Here is a 21,236-nt window from a genome sequence, read left to right as displayed (position 1 = left end):
CCATATCAACATAGTAAAAGATGGTGTATAAAAACCAAAATGGCCAATCTAGTCTGTGTAGTAAGGTGTTTAGGATTGTAACCTGCTTCTCTGTGCAGGTTATCTGCATGCCTTCTGTTTAGTGCTTAGCGTCCTTCTCAGATGGCACTGCTACTTGTAAACTAGAAAACACATCTGATAATAAACTGATGAAAAATACATCCCCAAGTGGCTTATTAAATTCAGTGGCATATGGGGATCTGATGCTTCCTGTTGTATTAGTACTACATTGATTCTCAACATTTACCTTCTATAATCCTCAATAATAGTTATAGTAATAATAATCATGTACAATTGTACCGTTTCTTTTGGAGGGGGAGAGGGTAGTTCTAAATAGGTGCCTAGTGACAAAAAGAGTGGTTATTGTAACATAGTAGATGACGGCAGAAAAGGACCTGCACGGTCCATCTAGTCTGCCCAACAATTTTAACTCATATGTGCTACTTTATGTTTATACCTGATCTTGATTTGTTTCTGCCATTTTCAGGGCACAGACCGTAGAAGTCTGCCCAGAACAAGGCCCACCTCCCAACCACCAGCCCCGCCTCCCCCCACCGGCTCTGCCACCCAATCTCGGCTAAGCTTCTGAGGATCCATTCCTTCCGAACAGGATTCCTTTATGTTTATCCCACGCATTTTTGAATTCCGTTACCATTTTCATCTCCACCACCTCCCGCGGGTGTCATATGATGGTTTTTTTTTTTTTTCTTTTTATGGCAGCTACCAGTATTTCCGTGGGATTGTTTTCACATTGAAGATTGTCTGGTGATGTGAAATCGATTTTACCCGTCTTTAGCTAGGCATATTTGTTTAAGCTGGAGGAGGTGGAAGTCTTAGATTATACCCTAGTCTACCTTAGTTAGCACAGTCAGAAATAATGTTCTTGTCGATATTAAGATTCAGTGTACTGCTATGTGCCGAGGAACAGCTTCTTTCTTGATGTTAATATTGTTTGATTGTGACTATACCAAATACTCTACTTAGCTAGCTATGTTGATGTTCATAACAGCACCACATTGCTTTGAATGTGGGTACTAAGATTCAGCACCTGTTTATGAATGTGGGTATCAGTGTCATACTGTCCACCATTGGGTCAATTCTACAAAGTGCGCCAACATTTAGGCACCAAAATGCAGCATACTGAGTGCAAGTTCTGTAATGGAATTTGAGTGCCCAGATTCCGTTCTAGAATACTAGCGTAAGTTGGCATTTATGCACTAACATTTAGCCGTGCCCACTTACCCTATGTCAATACTAGGCATAAATGCACACACCTAAAAGTACCACTTTAGTGCATAAATGCAAGTATTCTATAACTTATGCATATAAGTGTTTGACATCACCATGCCCTGGGAGAGACAGCCAGGGACAGCAGTCTTATACTTCAAGGTGATTTTATTGATTGGAGACTTGACACAATACTGTGTTTCAGCCACAGGCCTGCCTCAGGAGTCTTCTGAAATTGTTTGAAGTACAAACACTCCTATGTGCACTTGTGCTCAATTATAGTTCTCCTGTTCACGCTCCCTTGCAGTTACGCACAATCTGTTGGATTCTGTATATCGCGCCTAGCATTTTGTGCTGAAATCCAAATGTGTTGTATAACAATGTGCATAACTTAATTGGCTTAACAACATTTTTAACAGTACTTAACAAGCGATAATGAGCACTAATGGACAATAATTAGAATTTACGTACATAACTCAACTAAGCGCATTCTGTAACACACAGCGCCTAAATTCTAGTGCTCAGAGACAAAAAGGGGCATGGTTATGGGTGAGGAAATGGGCATTTTGTGGGCATTCCAAAATTCATGTGCATTGCTATAGAATATGCCCCTCTGTTCCTAAATCTACGCTCTGGTATTTATGCCATGTTTCCCTTGGTGTTAATGGATGCATGTAGTTTTAAGCACTGGGATATCAACTAAGCATATTCTATATACCGTGCCTAAATCTAGGCGCCACTTATAGAATACACTCGGACAGAAAATTTTTTGTGCAGATTTTTCAGGCACCGTATATAGAATCTAGCCCTGTGCGACTTGTGCGCTAATAATATACAGTACCACTGAGAGTGCGTGCCTAGCACATTTTCATGTGAATGTTAACATTTGCATGTGTAAATGCAAGTATTTGATAACCTTAGCGTGTAAACGGCACTTCAAATGTAAGTGCCATTTACACGCTAAGGTTATCAAATACTAGCCTTTACACGTGCAAATGTAGCACTCACATTTACAGTAGGCGCTAAGTTTCTAGCATTACGGGGCAGGTATGTTAATATCTTTGCCAATACCATGCAATAGATATTTATATCTACAGGAATAGAATGCTGGGACATTCCAGTGTGCTTCTTACGAAGCAGAAGCAGTGCTGTGAATTGACAATTTGTTGCATTTATCAGTCACAACACACTGAGGTGATTTTCATCAAATTTTGCAGTTTGACGAGCATTATTACCTGAATGGTTCCGTGCCTAATTACTGGACAAAACAATCATTTTAGTAAACTGGAGCTGTGAAATTCACAGTTTAACAGAGAAACCTCTTGTGAACCATGCAGTAACGGTGGCAGTGCTAGTGCACTTTTGTTTGTGAATCTTGTTCTTTATAACTGTTTAGTTTTGTTTTGTGTTTGAATTTCAGGCAAGGAAACTTATCAGTGATTTTGCCATTGTCTTATCCATTCTGATTTTCTGCGCTTTGGATGCCCTGGTAGGGGTGGACACACCAAAGCTAATTGTGCCAACTGAATTCAAGGTATGTAAACATGCCAGGTTACACGGCAACAGAATACACTGCACGGCTCTGTGTGTGAGGTGTACTTGTCATAGCAAATAGCCTTCAGAGTCATCTAGTAGTACTGGCACATTTTAGAAAGGAAAATACCACTGGAGTGAACAAGATATATGCGTATCTTTTCTATCAAGAGAAGAGTAAATATGAAAATCTCTAATGCTGTGGAGAAGATGGGAGTTTGGGCTTTTATAACAATACCTCAGATCTGTTATTTTCATTCTGGTTTTACTGACAGTATAGACCTTAGGACAACATTTTAATGCCTGTTGTATGCATGAAAGAAATACTCCCTATCTTTTGAGGTCGTATCCCATACTACTGATTCTTATTTGAGTCAATATTCAAAGAAAGTTATATGTTCACTGGACATGTAGAACTCCCATTTTACAGAGAATGTAGAGATTGGAATTGAGATGTCCAGACTGGGTTGTGCTCACTTCCAGTGGTATTTTAGAAAAGGATCTGCCAGTACAGAGCCTTTTATAAAATATCTGTATGTGCTGGCATTTGCAGCAGGGGCGTAGCCAGACTTCGGCGGGAGGGGGGTCCAGAGCCCGAGGTGAGGGGGCACATTTTAGCCTCCCCCCCCCCCCCCCGCCCGCCATTGCTGACCCCGCCACCACCAACAACTCCCCCCCCCCCCCCGCTGCCAACCCGCCGTCGCCTACCTTTGCTGGCGGGGGACCCCAACCCCCGTCAGCCGAGGTTGTCTTCTTCCTGCAAAAGGCTTCCTCCTTTTGTTTCTGACATCCTGCACGTACAACATGCAGGACGTCAGACTCACAGAACGAAGCCTTCTGCAAGGCTTTGTTCTGTGAGCCAGCAAAGGTAGGCGAGGGCGGGTTGGCGGCGGGAGGGGGGGGGTCGAGAGGGGCGGCGGTAGGGGGGGTTCAGGGCCAAATCTGCGGGGGCCCAGGCCCCACGTAGCTACGCCACTGATTTGCAGCAGAAATAGCCATTTTACAAATATACGCACTGAAGAAATGAATGGCACAAACCTGGCAGCATCTACCTGCGGATGTCAGCACTTACATGTGAAAGTTGTGAACTCACCACTTCTATAGGTAAGTGCTGACACATGTAGCTCCCCCATTTTACAAACCTATATATGTAACTGCGCTAAAAACTCTACTATGGCTTAGTAAAAGACCCCCAAGTGCTTTTAAAATACACCTTTGTGTGTGATAAAAATGATTACAAATTTCAAATTTCCATTCTGATATTTAAGTCAAAGATGTTTTTAGGTATTATATAGATGTATAGAGAGAAAGAAACAGAAAAAGAAAAGTTTTTCTTTCTTTACACAGCCAACAAGTCCCAACCGTGGCTGGTTTGTGCCCCCATTTGGTGGGAACCCTTGGTGGGTATACCTTGCAGCAGCCATCCCCGCTCTCCTGGTCACCATTTTGATCTTCATGGACCAGCAAATCACTGCTGTCATTGTCAACAGGAAGGAGCATAAACTTAAGGTCTGTTTTGTTATCTGGGTCTTTTTTTTTAGTAATGGAGAGTATTGTCATAATCGGACCAAATGAAAGTTGCTGCTCACTGTGCAGAAACCAGAGTTGTTTGTGTATCAGACTTCTATTCCAGTCCTGACCTATATATCCCAGTTTCTCTTTCCTCAGTTTTATCAGGTGCATGCATAGCTGCAGGGTTAATTACATAGTAACATAGTAGGTGACGGCAGAAAAAGACCTGTACGGTCCATCCAGTCTGCCCAACAAGATAAACTCATATGCGCTACTTTATATGAATACCTGACCTTGATTTGTATCTACCACTTTCAGGGCACAGACCGTAGAAGTCTGCCCAGTACTAGCTCCACCTCCCAATCTCCGCTAAGCTTCTAAGGATCCATTCCTTAGGAACAGGATTCCTTTATGTTTATCCCACACATTTTTGAATTCCATTACCGTTTTCATCTTCGCCACCTCCCGCGGGAGGGCATTCCAAGTATCCACCACTCTCTCCGTGAAAAAATACTTCAATTAGAGTCAAGTCATTGTCACATTAATTTTTCTCAATACACTACTATATCCTATGTTCGGGTAAGCTTGATTTCCAAGGAATAAAAACCTCATTCAGATTTTATTCTGCTATTACTCTTCCAACTAAGAAAAGAAATGCATAAATATGGACGTCATAAACACCACCCTGAATCGAGAGAGACAAGTGAGAAAAAGTAATTACCACTAATTCCACAAACCAGAGAACACCCTAAAGAGGCAATTCTATGATTGGGTGCTCCCATTTAGACACCTCAAAAACGTGTGATGGGCTGTTCTATAATGGCTTCTAAGGGCACCCAGATTCCATTATAGAATACTACCGTAGCACGCCGTTGGTGCCTCTAACATTTGTGTGTCCTCATTTACGCCAGCCAGGGACCTGGCCTAACTGCGGGCACATAATTTACAGTATTCTGTTAGTTACACAAGTAAGTGGGAGCCTCACCCATGCTCTGTCCATGCATACACCCACTTTGCATTTATGTGCTATCCACCAGACTCTGTATATGGCAATCAGATTTGTGCGCCCAAGATGCACAAATTAATTGAATAATGAGCTCTTAACTGTCAATAATCGGGTGCTAACAACCAATTACTGAAATTACTTTTGATTGTCCACTCATGGAAACCCATCAAAGCGGTTTACAAATGATAAAATTCACACAGTCTGGAAAAGAATTACAAAATCAAGGTAGAAAAGCATAGAGTAAGGAGAAAGAAATCCCATTGAGTGCTGTGTTCCCAAGCCTTTGGTGCCCGACAGTCGCCCATCAACATAATATTAAAGTCAGAATAGGACTACAGTCTTCAGGCTGTAAAAGCCTTTTTGAATAAATATGTTTTCGAATGGGGCATTCCATAAGGTGGGTCCTAAAACATTAAACATTGATTGACAAAAAATGTCTAAGTAAACTTCTCGAAAAGAAGGAACCACAAGCTGATGTTGCTGTACTGAATGTAAATAATATAGAGGAACATAGGGAACCAGATGTCAAAACAAGAATTGGGGGAATCCACAGGATGAACTTTGTAAACCAAAAGTATAATTTTGTACAATATCCTAAATTTAGGCAAAATGGTAGACTATTATAAAGAACAAAATTACAGAGCATATACATACGTATGGATTAATGAGACAAAGCTAACATGAATTTAGTCAAGGGAAATCTTGCCTCACCAATCTACTACATTTCTTTGAAGGGGTGAATAAACACGTGGATAAAAGTGAGCCAGTCGATATTACATATCTGGATTTTCAAAAGGCATTTGACAAAGTACCTCATGAAAGACTCCTGAGCAAATTAGAAGGTTATGGGATAGGAGATAATGTCCTATTGTGGATTAAAAACTGGTTAAAAGATAGAAAACAGAGAGTAGGGTTAAATGGTCAGTATTCTCAATGGAGAAAGGTAGATAGTGGGGTTCTCCAGGGCTCTGTGTTGGGACTGCTGCTTTTTAGCATATTTATAAATGATCTGGATATGGGAATAACTAGTGAAGTAACTATGTTTATGTTTATTAAAATGCTTGATATCCTGCCATTTCTAGTTACAGATCATGGCGGCAAACAGTACCAAAATATGCATAACTAATTTTCAGAGGCTGGAAAGAAATACCAAAATTAAAATAGGAAAGAAAAAAAACAATCAAGAGAAGAACACTCGCACACAATAAAAGAAATTAAATGTTAGGACACACGTTCAAATGCTGGGATATACAGACCACCATAAACCATGGACTATTAAATTGGGGGCTTGAAAGCTCTATTGAAAATATGAGGTTATTTACAGAATCTTAAACTTTGTGAATGACATTTTAGAATGAATACAAAGAAGAAGTAAGTTCCATAGTGAAGGTGCCAAGAAGTGGAAAGCAGAGGAACGAGTTGACTCATAGTGTGCTAATCTAGGAGAGGGGAGAACCAACCGATTAGAATTCAAAGAACGAAGGGAACGGGCAGGGGTTATAGGGTATTATAACTGAGGCAAGGTAGGCAGGACCACTGAGGTGTAACACTTTGTGGGTCAGACATACAATCTTAAACATGTATCTATACTGGACAGGAAGCCAGTGTAGTTGGTGGGAAAGAGGAGTAATATGATCAAATTTCCAGACTTTAAATAAAAAACAAACAGCAGTATGTTGTAAAGTTTGCAACCTATGGAGAAGAACAGATGAGATATTACAATAATCCAGACATGATATGACAAAGGCATGTATTAAGGTATATAGGGAATCGAAATTTAAGAAATGTCTAATGGCTTGAAGATGACGTAGCCAGTATAACCCCTTTTTAATAACATCTGAAACTTGAAGACTGAAAGAGAGTTTAATATCAATAATCACACCTAAGTACTGAAAAGTTGAAATGGGTGTAATGGTGACATTGAGAAACGATTGAGGTATCTTGGGAGGAGATAATAATCCAGCGATCCAACAGACTGTGGTTTTTTCAGGATTCAAGACCATTTTGTGAGTAGAAAGCCAGAAAAGCAGTTAAACAGGATTGTTGAGGGGTAAGATTTGAGTTATGAGGATTAACTGGGAAAATTAAAAGAATATTGTCTGCGTAAAAGAAAAATTTGATATTAAAATCCTGAAGGAGAAGAGCCAAAGACTAAGAAAAATATTAAATAGTAAGGGAGAAAGCATAGAACCTTGAGGAACTCCACAGTTAAGTGAAGAAACGAAACTGCAGAAGAGGAGATGGCAATATAGACCTGAAAACTCCTACCAGAAAGAAAAGACATGAACCACTGAAATACAGTGCCAGAGATACCAACAGAAGCAAGCTGTGCTAAAAGAAGTGAATGATCAATAAGATTGAAGGCAGCAGATAGATCAAGGGAAACAAGAAGTATTAACTGTCCAGTGTCAAGTGAAAAATGCAGTTCACTTATTAAGGTGATTAAAGTGGTTTCTGTACTATGATTGCTTCGAAATCCTGACTGACGGTGGGTGAGGTATGTGATGATTGTCAGTGAACTGTATAAGTTGGTCAAAAACCACATGTTCTATGAGCTTAGAAAGGAAACAAAGATTGGAAATAGGATGATAATGTTCAGGACAAAAGGGATCCAGAGAGGGCTTTTTTTGAAAAATGGGCTTAACTGCGGCTTGTTTCCAAGTAGAAGGAACCAGGCCAGAAGTGAGGCTAGAGTTTACTAAATGTAATGCCAGTGGAAGCAGACAGTGTCTATCTATCTTCAGCCAGCTAGAAGGAAGAGGATCTAAGCGGGATGTAGTGAGATGCATGGCAGTAAGAAAATTTGAAAGTTGGGTAAGAGGAGGGTATGGAGAAGGTTGTCCAAGAAGAGTGGGGTAGGTTGGAAGTTTGGAGATCAGAAAAACTATCCCATAGTGAAATGGTGGAGGAAGAAGAAAACTGATGATGATTGTAAAGTTGTAACTTTCTTAATGAAAAATGATGCTAATGCATCTGCAGGAGGTTCTAAGGTGGTATGTGGTATTGATGAATGATTTGAGAGAAACGAAGATAGTGTGAACAGAGTTCTACTTGGATTTTTTGATCTTGTCATTAATAAATTAAATTTGCTGACACAAAAGTGATTCAAAGTTATTAATTCACAAGAGGATTGTGAACATTTTGCAAGAGGACCTTACTAGACTGGAGACTGGGCATCCAAATGACAGATGGTGTTTATTGTGAGCAAGTGCAAAGTGATGCATGTGGGAAAGAGGAACCCAAACCACAGCTGAATGATGCAAGGTTCCATATTAGGAGTCACCACCCAGGAAAAGGATCTAGGTGTCCTCTTTGATGATGTGTTGAAACTCTCTGCTCAGTGGGCAGTGGCAGCTAAGAAAGCAAATAGAATGTTAGGAATTATTAAGAAAGGAATGTAAAACAAAAATAGAAATGTTATAATGCCTTTGTATCGCTCAGTGGTGCGACTGCATCTTGAATACTGTGTGCAATTCTGGTTCCCACATCTCAAGAAAAGATATAGCGGAATTACAAAAAGGTATAGAGAAGGGTGACGAAAATGCTAAAGGGGATAGGATGACTTCCCTATGAGGAAAGGCTAAAGTGGCTAGGGCTTTTCAGCTTCGAGAAAAGACGGCTGAGGGGAGATATAGTAGAGATCTATGCTGAGTGGAATGGGTAGACCTGAATTGCTTGTTTACTGTTTTCAAAATTACTAGGACTAAGTAGTAAATTTAAAAGAAACCGGAGAAAATATTTCTTCACTCAATGTATAATTAAACTCTGGAATTCATTGCCAGAGAATGTGGTAAAAGCAATTAACTTAGCAGGGTTTAAAAAAGGCTTGGGCAATTTCCTAAAAGAAAAGTCCAAGATTCACTGCTTATTTCTAGGATAAGCAGCATAACATGTATTGTACTGTTTTGGGATCTTGCCAGGTACTTGTAACCTGGATTTGCCACTGTTGGAAACAGGATGCTAGGCTTGATGGACCTTTGGTCTGTCCAAGTATGACAACACTTATGTTCTTATGGGAGCCAATGCTCAACCTTTTAAAAGTGGAGTCATGTGGTTATACTTCTTGGCATGTAAGAGCAATTTAACCACAACATTCTGAACTAGTTGGAACTCTGACAGAAGCTCCTGAAAAGCAAATTACAGTAATCTAATTGTGTTAATACTAATGCATGAAGAAGCACTCGAAGGGCTTTTTGTTTCCTGCATATTAGGGGAAATTCTATTATTGTGTAGCTAGTCAAGGATCTGAAATTTCACATGTAACTAGGAAAGAGACACATACCCCTGATATTCAGCCAGTGGCGGGTAGCATGGGTATCTGCCGGTGCCAACCCCAGATATTCAATGCCAGGCCATTTCCGGTGACCAGCATTGAATATCTGGGATTTTTTGTCTGGCTGTAACTTAACCAGCTATGTGACTATTTGGTGCTAGCCGGTTACGATAATAGTGGGCAAAGATAGGACTGCTATTTATGTGGTCCGATTTGCCTGCTAAACTTAGCTGGCCAATGCTTGAATATTCACGGATAGCTGGTTATATTGTGTGATATAGCCAGTTAGCCGCTAATAGCTAGTATTCAGCGGAGATAACCAGCTATCTCGAGCTGAATTTAACTGGCCTGCCCTGTTAAATCATGTTGAATATTGGGCCCACAGTGTTCAGCGAGTCTACAGTGGCCGCTGTTTGAACATCATCTGCATATTTGTACAGCTGCAATTCCAGAGATTGTATTAGTGCAGCTAGCAGAGTCAGAAGGATATTAAATAAAGAGGGCACAAGAAGCAAACCCTAACACGTTCCACAAGGTTGAGAAAAGAAGTCGGAATAAGCACCCTTCCAGAGAACCGGTATGTCCTATTAGATAAATAAGACTGAACCCACCGTAAGGCTTGAGAAGTAATTCCTATGGCCTTCAAATGAGACCATGATCTACATTGCGCTCCAAGGCTGCCTGAATGTTTAAGAGCATACTTAGCAAAGTCGTCTCCGTGTTGTGGTGTGGGCAAAACCCAATTTGATTTGGGTGAAATTTGTTGGTGGGCTCAATAAATATGATCAGATATTCAGCTATTGTAGACTCAGGGCCCGATATTCAGACCACGGGAGGCAGCCCGCATGAGTGCCACAATCAGCGCTGTCCCTGGATATTCATTGCCAGGCTATTTCTTGTGGCCGGCATTGAATATTCAGGTTTATTTGGCCAGCTCAAACTTAACCGACTAAGGGGCAGATGCAGCAACCAAACGTAAAAAAATCAAAATCGTTAAAGTCCCTAACGATTTTTAAAAAACGAAGAATGCACCAAAAAAAAAAGTCACACATGCTCAGATCGGTATTCAAACGTACAATGTATCAAAGAATCACAATACACATCGGTAATCGGCCCCTAAATCATGCGCAGAGCAGCCAAGCGTTTTGCTGGCTGCTCTGCGCATGCTGCAAACGTAAAAACAAACAAAAAAAAAGCCACAACACATACACGTGGCTACCCGGTCAGCAAAATCCAAAAACAAAGGATCGGGAGGGGGCAAGGGCGCTCATCAGGAGCGTCCTGTATGGACGGCCTTGCCCCCCCCCCGCTGCTCCCCCCTTTCCGCCGCTCTCCCCCCCCCCCCCCGAAAAAGCAAAATGCTAGCTGCCCCGGTCCCCCTCCTTTCCCTTCCTGTTCCTGTGTTCTGCAGAGCTAACTCCGCCTCCCGTCATTCTTTCGCACCGTGCCCCGCCCCCGCTGCCCCCCCTGAGGTCGACTACGCCGCTCCCCCCCTCCACCGAGACCCCCCTCCCTATTAACGACCCGAGCAGCGCCTCTCACCTCTTTCAGAAGCGCTGCACGGGCAGGAAGATCTATTGTGTTGGTTGTAGAGTCTCCATGACGTCTCTTCTAACCTGGCCCAGGCCCCGCCTCCTTCTGACGTACGTCAGAAGGAGGCGGGGCCTGGGCCAGGTTAGAAGAGACGTCATGGAGACTCTACAACCAACACAATAGATCTTCCTGCCCGTGCAGCGCTTCTGAAAGAGGTGAGAGGCGCTGCTCGGGTCGTTAATAGGGAGGGGGGTCTCGGTGGAGGGGGGGAGCGGCGTAGTCGACCTCAGGGGGGGCAGCGGGGGCGGGGCACGGTGCGAAAGAATGACGGGAGGCGGAGTTAGCTCTGCATAACACAGGAACAGGAAGGGAAGGGAGGGGGACCGGGGCAGCTAGCATTTTGCTTTTGCGGGGGGGGGGGGGAGCGGCGGAAAGTGGGGAGCAGCGGGGGGGGGAGCAAGGCCGTCCATACAGGACGCTCCTGATGAGCGCCCTTGCCCCCTCCCGATCCTTTTTTTATTTTGTTTATTTGATGTGTTTTCTGACTTCCTTTGGACCAATCACAGCTCTTTTAGCTCTGCTAATGCGCTGGGATTGGCTCAAAGTTTGTTTATTTTTTCACTTAATGATTTTTCCTGGCACAGAGCTGTCCTAACGAGAGGTCCAGACCTCTCATTAGATTTCCTGCCTTTTTCCTGCGTAAAGGCAATCGGAAAAGGTTAGTGCATGTCGTTTCAATGGGGTTTTCACACTAATTGCTCATCTCCATTCCGTTTTCGTTAGCTGCTGGCTTCCTCGGTAAAAGCCCTTTGATGCATGCAACGGATCAAATTTTCCTCGTTGGAGGGTCATTAAAGGCTCATTTAGCTTTAGTGCATCTGCCTGTAAGTGAATATTCAGCGGCAGCCGGTTAAGTTTATAGTGGCCAAAGATAGGACTGCTATTTAGGTGGTCCAATTTGGCCACTAAACTTAGCTGGTCAGCGCTTGAATATTCGTGGATAGCTGGCTATATTGGGCTGAATATTAGCAACTAGCTGGCTAAATGTTATTAAACTAGCAAGGAGTCCTTCCTAGCTAGTTAAATAGCGCTGAATATCAGCCAGTCAGCTACATCAGAAACAAACGAGCTGAGCAATGGGCCAATAGTTAGATCATCTCTGTTCCCATGGGGATCTTTCAGATGTGGCCTAATAACTGCAGAAAATATAGTCAAGTCTTTTAAAAGTATTGTTGAATTGTTCAGCAAAAATTGTTTTTTTGTTACTCAGAATTGGAAGAGTTACACTGTAGGTTAGAGTGAACACACATTTCCTTATCTTTAGTCAGTTGAACCGTAATAGTTTTGATTTGTTCAACTTTTTTCTTAATCTTTCAAGCGCAAGTCAAACCAACCTGTGCTATGGATATAAAAAGAACAACTTCCCTCCTCCCCCCCAATCAAATCTGTACTTGCCAAAATTGTGTCTTTGTGTACAGATCTCTGTTATCTATTACATGTTAGTACAGTGCAATCCGCTTAAGTGCAAGGGTCTGGGACGAAAGAAATACATGCAGTTAACCGGAGCGTGCACTTAACCATTGTGACCCAAAGAAGCTTGACATCTGATAAACATATGTACAGTACTGTTTATTATACGTACAGTATACAGTCTCTGTTAACTGACGTTATACAGTCTCCGTTAACTGATGTTAGGCTTACTTGAAGAAATCAGTCATAGTCCTCTGTACACTCTTGTGTCTGTGAGTTCCATAGTCTATGTCTGCCAGACGGTAAAAACTGTCAAAGCACTGACATCCAGTGGCCTCCAGATAGGCCCGCACGGTGTTAAGACTCTCCAGTGCTCTTGCAAAAGTGACAGGAGGTTGTTGAATTTCGTCAGCATATGCCTTGCTGCTCATTTCATCATCTGTTTCATCATCAGCCGTTGCCTGCATGTAGAAGCATATCTCAACATCAGTGCTGTCGTCAGCTGTTTGTAGATCGTATTCAACAGCTACGTAGTGATGAAACTCCTCTTCTGTAACACTGGCTGGGATGTCAATAGCTTGTTCATCTGACACGTTTGCAACAGCTGCATCTGTTTCATCCCTCTCCACATCCCTAACAAAGCTTACCCACTTGTAGCAGTTCACAATGGTTGCCTGTGTAAAATGATTCCAGGCTTCTTTCTGCATATGTAGGGAATCCAACAGTGATAGATTATGAGCCAGTTCAACAGCACGTTTATCCTTGCCAGTCTGGTCATCCATAATGCTCATCAGACGACGTAGCACAAGAGCCCGATAATGTTGTTTGAAATTGGCTATTATGCCCTGATCCATAGGTTGGATCAGAGAGGTAGTGTTTGGTGGCAGGAAGACCACCTTGATGTTAGACAGCCTGACATCATCCCTGTGTGCAGCACAATTATCACAAAGCAACAAAATCTGATGCTTTTGTGCCCGCATTCTAGTGTCTAACTTCTTTAGCCACTGCTTCCAAATTTCCCCAGTCATCCATGAATTTGCATTAGCCTCATATGACACAGGAAGTCGCTTAACATTCATGAAGCAACGGGGCTGTTTGCTCTTTCCAATGACGAGTGGTTCCAACTTCTCACTCCCATCCATATTGCAGCAAAGGAGGATCTTCAGTCGGTCCTTCAACGTTTTACTTCCTGTAGTTTCGGCTTGTTTGAATGGAAGTGTTCCATCAGGAATCGCTCACCAGTAGAGACCGTTTTTGTCAGCATTGAAAATGTCACGAGGTACAAACTCGTTAGAGATGGTAGGAAGAACTGAAACAACCCAATTTTCAGCACCAAAGTCATCAGCGTCTTGTTTCTCACCATGCTGTTTCTTGAATTTTATGTTGTTCCTCTCCTTCCATCTTTTCAACTATCCAACAGTGGCTTTGAATTCAGTTAGTCCAGGACTTTCAGCTAGCTGATTAGCTTTCTGCATAAGCAGTGGACCACTGACAGGAAACTGTCTGCTCCTTATATGAGAAACCACCGAAGAAGAGCATCTTCTACATCCTCAGCTTTTCCTGCCCATTTACGTTGTGGATTTGTATTGTTTTGCCAGTCTTCCAGAAGCTGGTCTTTCTGCTTCAAGATACGTGAAATTTGACTGGGATTGATACCATATTCTTTAGCAATAGATGCTTGACTTTGTTTTCAAATTTTTTAAGAACTTCTATTCGTTCAGCCAGTGTTAAAGTCTTACAGTTGTGTGGCGACGACGACTCCAGTGTACACTCTAACAACATTCTTTCGCTTATTCTGCCTGTGGCAGTTAACCAACGAGATTTCAAATTTACCGCTCCTTTGTCGCGTGCCAATCGGCTTCCATATTCTGCGTGTGTGCTTATGCGGAGTCTTTTCTGCAGAGGAGCGGTCTTAAACCTTGCATATAAGCGAATCTTGCACTTATCAGTGGTGCACTGAACCAAAGTTTGTCCCCATAGAAATTGATGGCACCAAAAACAGGACCGAAGTATGGCATGCAGTTAAACAGAGCATGCTCTTATCCGACGTGCACTTAAATGGAGTGCACTGTATTTAATTATGGGCGAATTCTGAGCTATTTACATCTGGATGACGTTCAGACATTTCTTTTTACTCATAGCCCTTCCAGATATTCCAAAAAAGAAAGTCCACACATGCTTTCGCTTTGAAACTTGTGGAGGGTACAAATTACCTGTAGACAGTTGTACCTGGTTTCTATATGGGTGCTTTGTTCCTGAAAAATAAGATATACAGGGCCCTATTTACTAATTTGCAGTACGGTTTTGCAATTATCTCATGGAAATTGCCAACATTAACATGAAGCTGGGGACATTCCCAGTGTGTTCCCATTCAGCCTATACTGAGATTTATTTTAATGGGGATTAACTACATGTCCAATAACACAATACAGTTAGTGGCATAGCCACAGGGGAACCTGGACTCTTTCCACTTTGGGTCCAGGCCCCCCAAAATTGTGGCACTGTCTGCAACCCCACCAGTGGAAGAGGTCCTCCACTGGTGGCCTGAAAGTCGGCAGCTCTTTCTATGGGCTACTGTTGTGTCGCCTCACCCCCTCCCCACTCATACACAAAGACCAACCAGGTGGGGGGATTGGGGGGGTTGGTGTGGCGGTAGCCCATGAAAATTGCTTCTGACTGCCAGGCCGCTGTTGGAGGTCCTCATGCTGGTAGGGCTTGGGGACCGCTGCCAGCTCAGGTATTGCAGATTTGGGGGGGGGGGGGGAGGTACAGAAAGCAGGACAGGAGTGGAGAGCAGGTTAAAGATTTGTGCCACCCCACTATGGTCTCAGACATTCCAAAATGCAAGGTCTGGCTACTTGACTGGATACAGGTATCTACATTCATTGAGTTAGCGTTTCCTGCTCTGTTTTATCTGCTCTTTCAACAATTCATGTACAGTAATTACCTCTGTGTTACCTTTAAGTCCCTGCTCTCTTTCACATTAGGTGGTTAATGTGGGAATTACCACATGCTAACTTCTAAGGTGTCTTGTTAACTGTTAGGATTTGCTTCATTGATGTTTACATCTATAACAGTTTAATAAGTGCCAAAAGCAATCAGCGGTCTACTGTGAGATCTTAAATTATTGATTACAAGAACAATTTTCTGCAGAGGGCTCATCACATAAAGTTAAATGAGTATCTTAGGGCAAATGTCCATCTTGTGAAATAAAGTGGAGTTATTGCAATGCTTTTTAGCCATTTGCTCTCTTTCACCCTATGTGTATCCTTACTGGCACATTTGGGATATATTTCTGACTTTTGACATTGTTGTGTTTACTTTTAAGGGCAGATTCAAGATCTGGGCTAATGCCAGTTTCTGTACTTCTCCCTGCTTGCATCACACTTATAGCTTAAATAAAAGTTGAAACATATTTTGATTCCTTTTTCACCAAAATGTCTTAATGTTTAGTTGTTTTAAGGGGCGTCTATGTTAGGTGTCATGTCCAGGGGCCCTTGTTCCTCGCTATGTTTGATATCGAAGACCAAGGAGACCTAACTCTTATGGGACGTAGTTATCAAAGTGGGCTACCGTTAAAGAGGTGTTATTTTACCACTAGCACGTACTGTTTTAGCACAGGTCCCATTTTATGCAGTGACACCTACAGTGGTGGAAATAAGTATTTGATCCCTTGCTGATTTTGTAAGTTTGCCCACTGACAAAGACATGAGCAGCCCATAATTGAAGGGTAGGTTATTGATAACAGTGAGAGATAGCACATCACAAATTAAATCCGGAAAATCACATTGTGGAAAGTATATGAATTTATTTGCATTCTGCAGAGGGAAATAAGTATTTGATCCCCCACCAACCAGTAAGAGATCTGGCCCCTACAGACCAGGTAGATGCTCCAAATCAACTCGTTACCTGCATGACAGACAGCTGTCGGCAATGGTCACCTGTATGAAAGACACCTGTCCACAGACTCAGTGAATCAGTCAGACTCTAACCTCTACAAAATGGCCAAGAGCAAGGAGCTGTCTAAGGATGTCAGGGACAAGATCATACACCTGCACAAGGCTGGAATGGGCTACAAAACCATCAGTATGACGCTGGGCGAGAAGGAGACAACTGTTGGTGCCATAGTAAGAAAATGGAAGAAGTACAAAATGACTGTCAATCGACAAAGATCTGGGGCTCCACGCAAAATCTCACCTCGTGGGGTATCCTTGATCATGAGGAAGGTTAGAAATCAGCCTACAACTACAAGGGGGGAACTTGTCAATGATCTCAAGGCAGCTGGGACCACTGTCACCACGAAAACCATTGGTAACACATTACGACATAACGGATTGCAATCCTGCAGTGCCCGCAAGGTCCCCCTGCTCCGGAAGGCACATGTGACGGCCCGTCTGAAGTTTGCCAGTGAACACCTGGATGATGCCGAGAGTGATTGGGAGAAGGTGCTGTGGTCAGATGAGACAAAAATTGAGCTCTTTGGCATGAACTCAACTCGCCGTGTTTGGAGGAAGAGAAATGCTGCCTATGACCCAAAGAACACCGTCCCCACTGTCAAGCATGGAGGTGGAAATGTTATGTTTTGGGGGTGTTTCTCTGCTAAGGGCACAGGACTACTTCACCGCATCAATGGGAGAATGGATGGGGCCATGTACCGTACATTCTGAGTGACAACCTCCTTCCCTCCGCCAGGGCCTTAAAAATGGGTCGTGGCTGGGTCTTCCAGCACGACAATGACCCAAAACATACAGCCAAGGCAACAAAGGAGTGACTCAGGAAGAAGCACATTAGGGTCATGGAGTGGCCTAGCCAGTCACCAGACCTTAATCCCATTGAAAACTTATGGAGGGAGCTGAAGCTGCGAGTTGCCAAGCGACAGCCCAGAACTCTTAATGATTTAGAGATGATCTGCAAAGAGGAGTGGACCAAAATTCCTCCTGACATGTGTGCAAACCTCATCATCAACTACAGAAGACATCTGACCGCTGTGCTTGCCAACAAGGGTTTTGCCACCAAGTATTAGGTCTTGTTTGCCAGAGGGATTAAATACTTATTTCCCTCTGCAGAATGCAAATAAATTCATATACTTTCCACAATGTGATTTTCCGGATTTAATTTGTGATGTGCTATCTCTCACTGTTACCAATAACCTACCCTTCAATTATGGGCTGCTCATGTCTTTGTCAGTGGGCAAACTTACAAAATCAGCAAGGGATCAAATACTTATTTCCACCACTGTAGTTACTAATAACTGGGGTTAATAGTAAAATAACACATCTTAACGGTAGCCCATGTTGATAACCACACCCCTGAGTTGCTTTAGCTCCCCTGATCTTCCTTATCTTCAACTGGCAGGATGTAGGGAATGTCCCACTAACATTGCTATTTTTGCTTTATATCTTTGGAAGGGGGGGTGCTAGGGAACACACTGACCTATATGCTGCTCCAGTTGTGGGTATGCTTACATGATTAGCTTTCTCCATGCCAGGGGCATAGCTAGGTGGGGCCACGAGGGCATGGTCCCCCTCAGATTTAGCTCTGGCCCCCCTGCTTTCACCCCACCTCCACCAACCCTCCCCTGCCGCCAGGTACCTTTGCTGGCGGGGGTCCCCAACCCTTGCCAGCCGAAGTCCGCTTCAGCGCTGGTCTCCGAGTCCGGAGCGTTCGCTGATCTGGATTCTGTTTCTGTGAGTCCTGACGTCCTGCATGTTCCTACTTGCAGGACGTCAGGACTCACAGAAAGAATCCAGATCAGCGAACGCTCCGGACTCAGAGACCAGCGCTGAAGCGGACTTCGGCTGGCGGGGGTTGGGGACCTGGTGGTGGCGGGAGAGAGTTGGAAGCAGCAGGAGGGGGGGGGGGGGGGGTTGAAAGGGACAGGGGAGGGGCGATGGCACCGGGCGGGGGGGGGGGGGGGAGGTAAAAATTGGCGGGGGGGGGGGCAGTGGTGCTGAGGGGGAGCTAAAATGTGCCCCTCACCTCGGGCTCTGGACCCCCTCCTGCCGCAGTCTGGCTACGCCCCTGCTCCATGCACATGCAGGATACAATCAGGCACACATTCCTGACATCAGCTGAGGGCACCCAGTTCAGATCTGCTTTTCCAGAGCCTAGAAAGCTCTCTAGGTATGCATGAGCTCTCCCACTAGTGTCCTTCAGTCTATTGTACCGCTGAAAACTGCTTCAGCTGTAAAGAGGAGATGTGGCTGATTTATCCTGCTGTGCATAGAGAACTTCTTTTACAGGTAAGCAACTTTACTTTCCTACTTCTACCATTAGTCACCACCTATGACATCAGTATCACAGATGGACAAAGAGAGAGGCAAACAAACCAAGTAAATAAGCTCTTTGTATTCCATACAATGTGATAATGAAAGAACACAGTTTGTTAGAAAGTATTACTAGAATTCATAAAGAATAAAATCAAAGGATTATTTTTTGTGCTGTCATTTATATATAATTGTATAATATTAACCAAAAGAATCAGTATTAATAAAAAAAAAAAGAGTACAAATTAAAAATCAAGAACATTCTGCCCAATGTTCAGCCCGTGGCGGTAAGCGACGGCTGAACTGATCCTGGATATTCAGTGCTGGCATGCATGGCTCTTGGCACTGAATATCCTGGTCTCAGCAGTCACACAGAAGTTAACCGTTCAGTGGCCAATATTCAGACCGGCGCCTAGTTAACTTCATCGCATAAAGTTAGGACAGCCATTTTGCTGAAAAATCTCCGCTAACCCAGCCAAGTTCTTTCTCCCTCCTAGCTGGTTAGGGGATGGCCGGTTATCGGGGGATGTTCAGCAGCTCTAACTGACTACATGTCACTGAATATTCCCGTATAGCTCTGGGCAAGTTGTTTAAATGGCCAGGAGCCTCTCCTGGCTGTTTAAATGGCTTCAATATTGTCTACAGGATACTTTGAAGAAATGAAAGTCAGCGTAAAAGGTTTCTCATGTGTCATAAAACTACTTTGTATAGATATTTGGCAAAGAAACAGAACTTTACTGGTTGCCATGATATATAGGACTGACGTTTGGTTTCTTTCTTTCCTGGCTCTTGCTTTAGAAAGGTGCTGGGTATCACCTGGATTTGTTTTGGGTGGCCATTCTGATGATTGTGTGTTCCTTCATGGCCCTGCCCTGGTATGTAGCTGCTACTGTAATCTCCATTGCACACATTGACAGCTTGAAGATGGAAACTGAGACATCAGCACCTGGAGAGCAACCCAAGTTTTTGGGAGTAAGGTAAACTACCCTAAAGAAAATTGAATTTGCTTGTCAGCATTATAATATACCAGCAGAAGAGGCTCATCATAAATGATGACCTTGTATGCTCTTGACTCTTGCATTCTCTTCAGTGGCTTATCTAGGCCTGAATGAGCCCAGGGAGGGGGGGTTGGGGGACGCGGAGGGTAAACTCCTTCAGAGCTCCAATACACAAACTTTGCAAAAGCAAACACATATAGAAAACCTGTCGTAGTAATAGAAATAGAAACTGAAATACAATATATCAGAGATACACATTTCCCAAAGCTGACATATTCCATTTAATACATTCAGTAAAAAATTCATTTGTCTACCTTTTTTGACTGAGTATTGCTTTTGTTCCTGTGTCTCTTTTCTGCTTTTTCTTAACTCTTTCCAGGGTCTTCTGTCCTTTTGAGATTTCTTCAATATGTCCACCATCTGCCTTCCATCTATATCCCTTATTGGTCCTATCTGGCATCACCCCTATATGTCCCTATTCCACCCCCCACCCCCTGTGTCCAGCATCATTCCTTTGTGTTCCTTGTCCCTATTCTCCCTCCATGCCTGCATCATGTCTCTGTGTCCTGTTCTTCCCAAGCTCAGCTGCTCCCCTCTCTTCCTTTCCTCCTGCACCTTACCCCTGACCCCCAGCATCTCTCATTCTCTCTTCCTTCCCTTTTTGGTCCTGGTCTCTGTTTTCCCTCCATTTCCCCATGAATCCACTATCTCTTCTCTTCTTCTCTCTCTCTCTCTTTCTCCACTTCACTCCCTATCCCCATGCAGATCCGGGATTTCTTTCTGCTGCTTGGTTCCCCATCTCTCTCCTACTGTCCCTCCCATGGGTCTGCTTTTCCCCCTTCCCCATGGGGTCTGCATCACCCTGTAGCAACACCTCCCCTTCCGATCCTCCAGAGTCCCGGTGACTAACCGGCAGAGGCAGCAATGTAAACACTTCTTCCTGAACCCAGCTCCACTAGGGCCTTTCCTCTGTTGTCCCATCTCCTGTAGCATCACTTCCTGTAGGTGGAAATGTCAGAGGAAAGGTACTGGTGGGGCTGGATGCAAGCAGAAGAGTTTACACGTTGCCTCTGCTGGTCATCCGTCAGCACTCTGGAGGACTGAATAGGTGGGAAGGGGCCACAGACTAATGCCGGCCCGCATGCTGGATACCCAAGGATGGGGATGGAGGTATCAGGAAGGGAACAGAGAGGTGACAAGTAGAATGGAGAGCAGAGGGCAGCAGGCAGCACCTACCATTGGGCAGCCTTGGGCATTTTACTGGGCTCACTCAATGGTAGCTTTGCCCCTTATTTTCTCCTATTTGACCTCTTTCATTCCAAAAGTAAGTTTGCCTTGTCTTTATGTTAAAAAAAAAAATTTCTATGTGTAAGGGTGTG

At 43.6% G+C, this 21,236-nt stretch overlaps 1 protein-coding gene across 2 annotated transcripts in view; it reads left to right on the top strand.

Annotated features, from left to right (window-relative positions):
• The window catches only part of SLC4A4 (solute carrier family 4 member 4), a 490,468-nt gene that overhangs the window by 407,138 nt on the left and 62,094 nt on the right, over positions 1-21,236 (top strand). For both annotated transcript variants that reach the window (XM_030190631.1, XM_030190632.1), the window contains exons 17-19: positions 2,687-2,800; positions 4,147-4,308; positions 19,658-19,836. In XM_030190631.1, coding sequence (XP_030046491.1) covers positions 2,687-2,800; positions 4,147-4,308; positions 19,658-19,836 — 455 coding nt within the window. The remainder of the gene's footprint in view (positions 1-2,686; positions 2,801-4,146; positions 4,309-19,657; positions 19,837-21,236) is intronic.

Source organism: Microcaecilia unicolor, chromosome 2 (assembly GCF_901765095.1).
Source record: "Microcaecilia unicolor chromosome 2, aMicUni1.1, whole genome shotgun sequence".
NCBI classification, from domain to species: Eukaryota; Metazoa; Chordata; class Amphibia; order Gymnophiona; family Siphonopidae; genus Microcaecilia; species Microcaecilia unicolor.
Note: the sequence above shows the minus strand (reverse complement) of the source record. Positions and strands in the feature narration are given on the sequence as shown.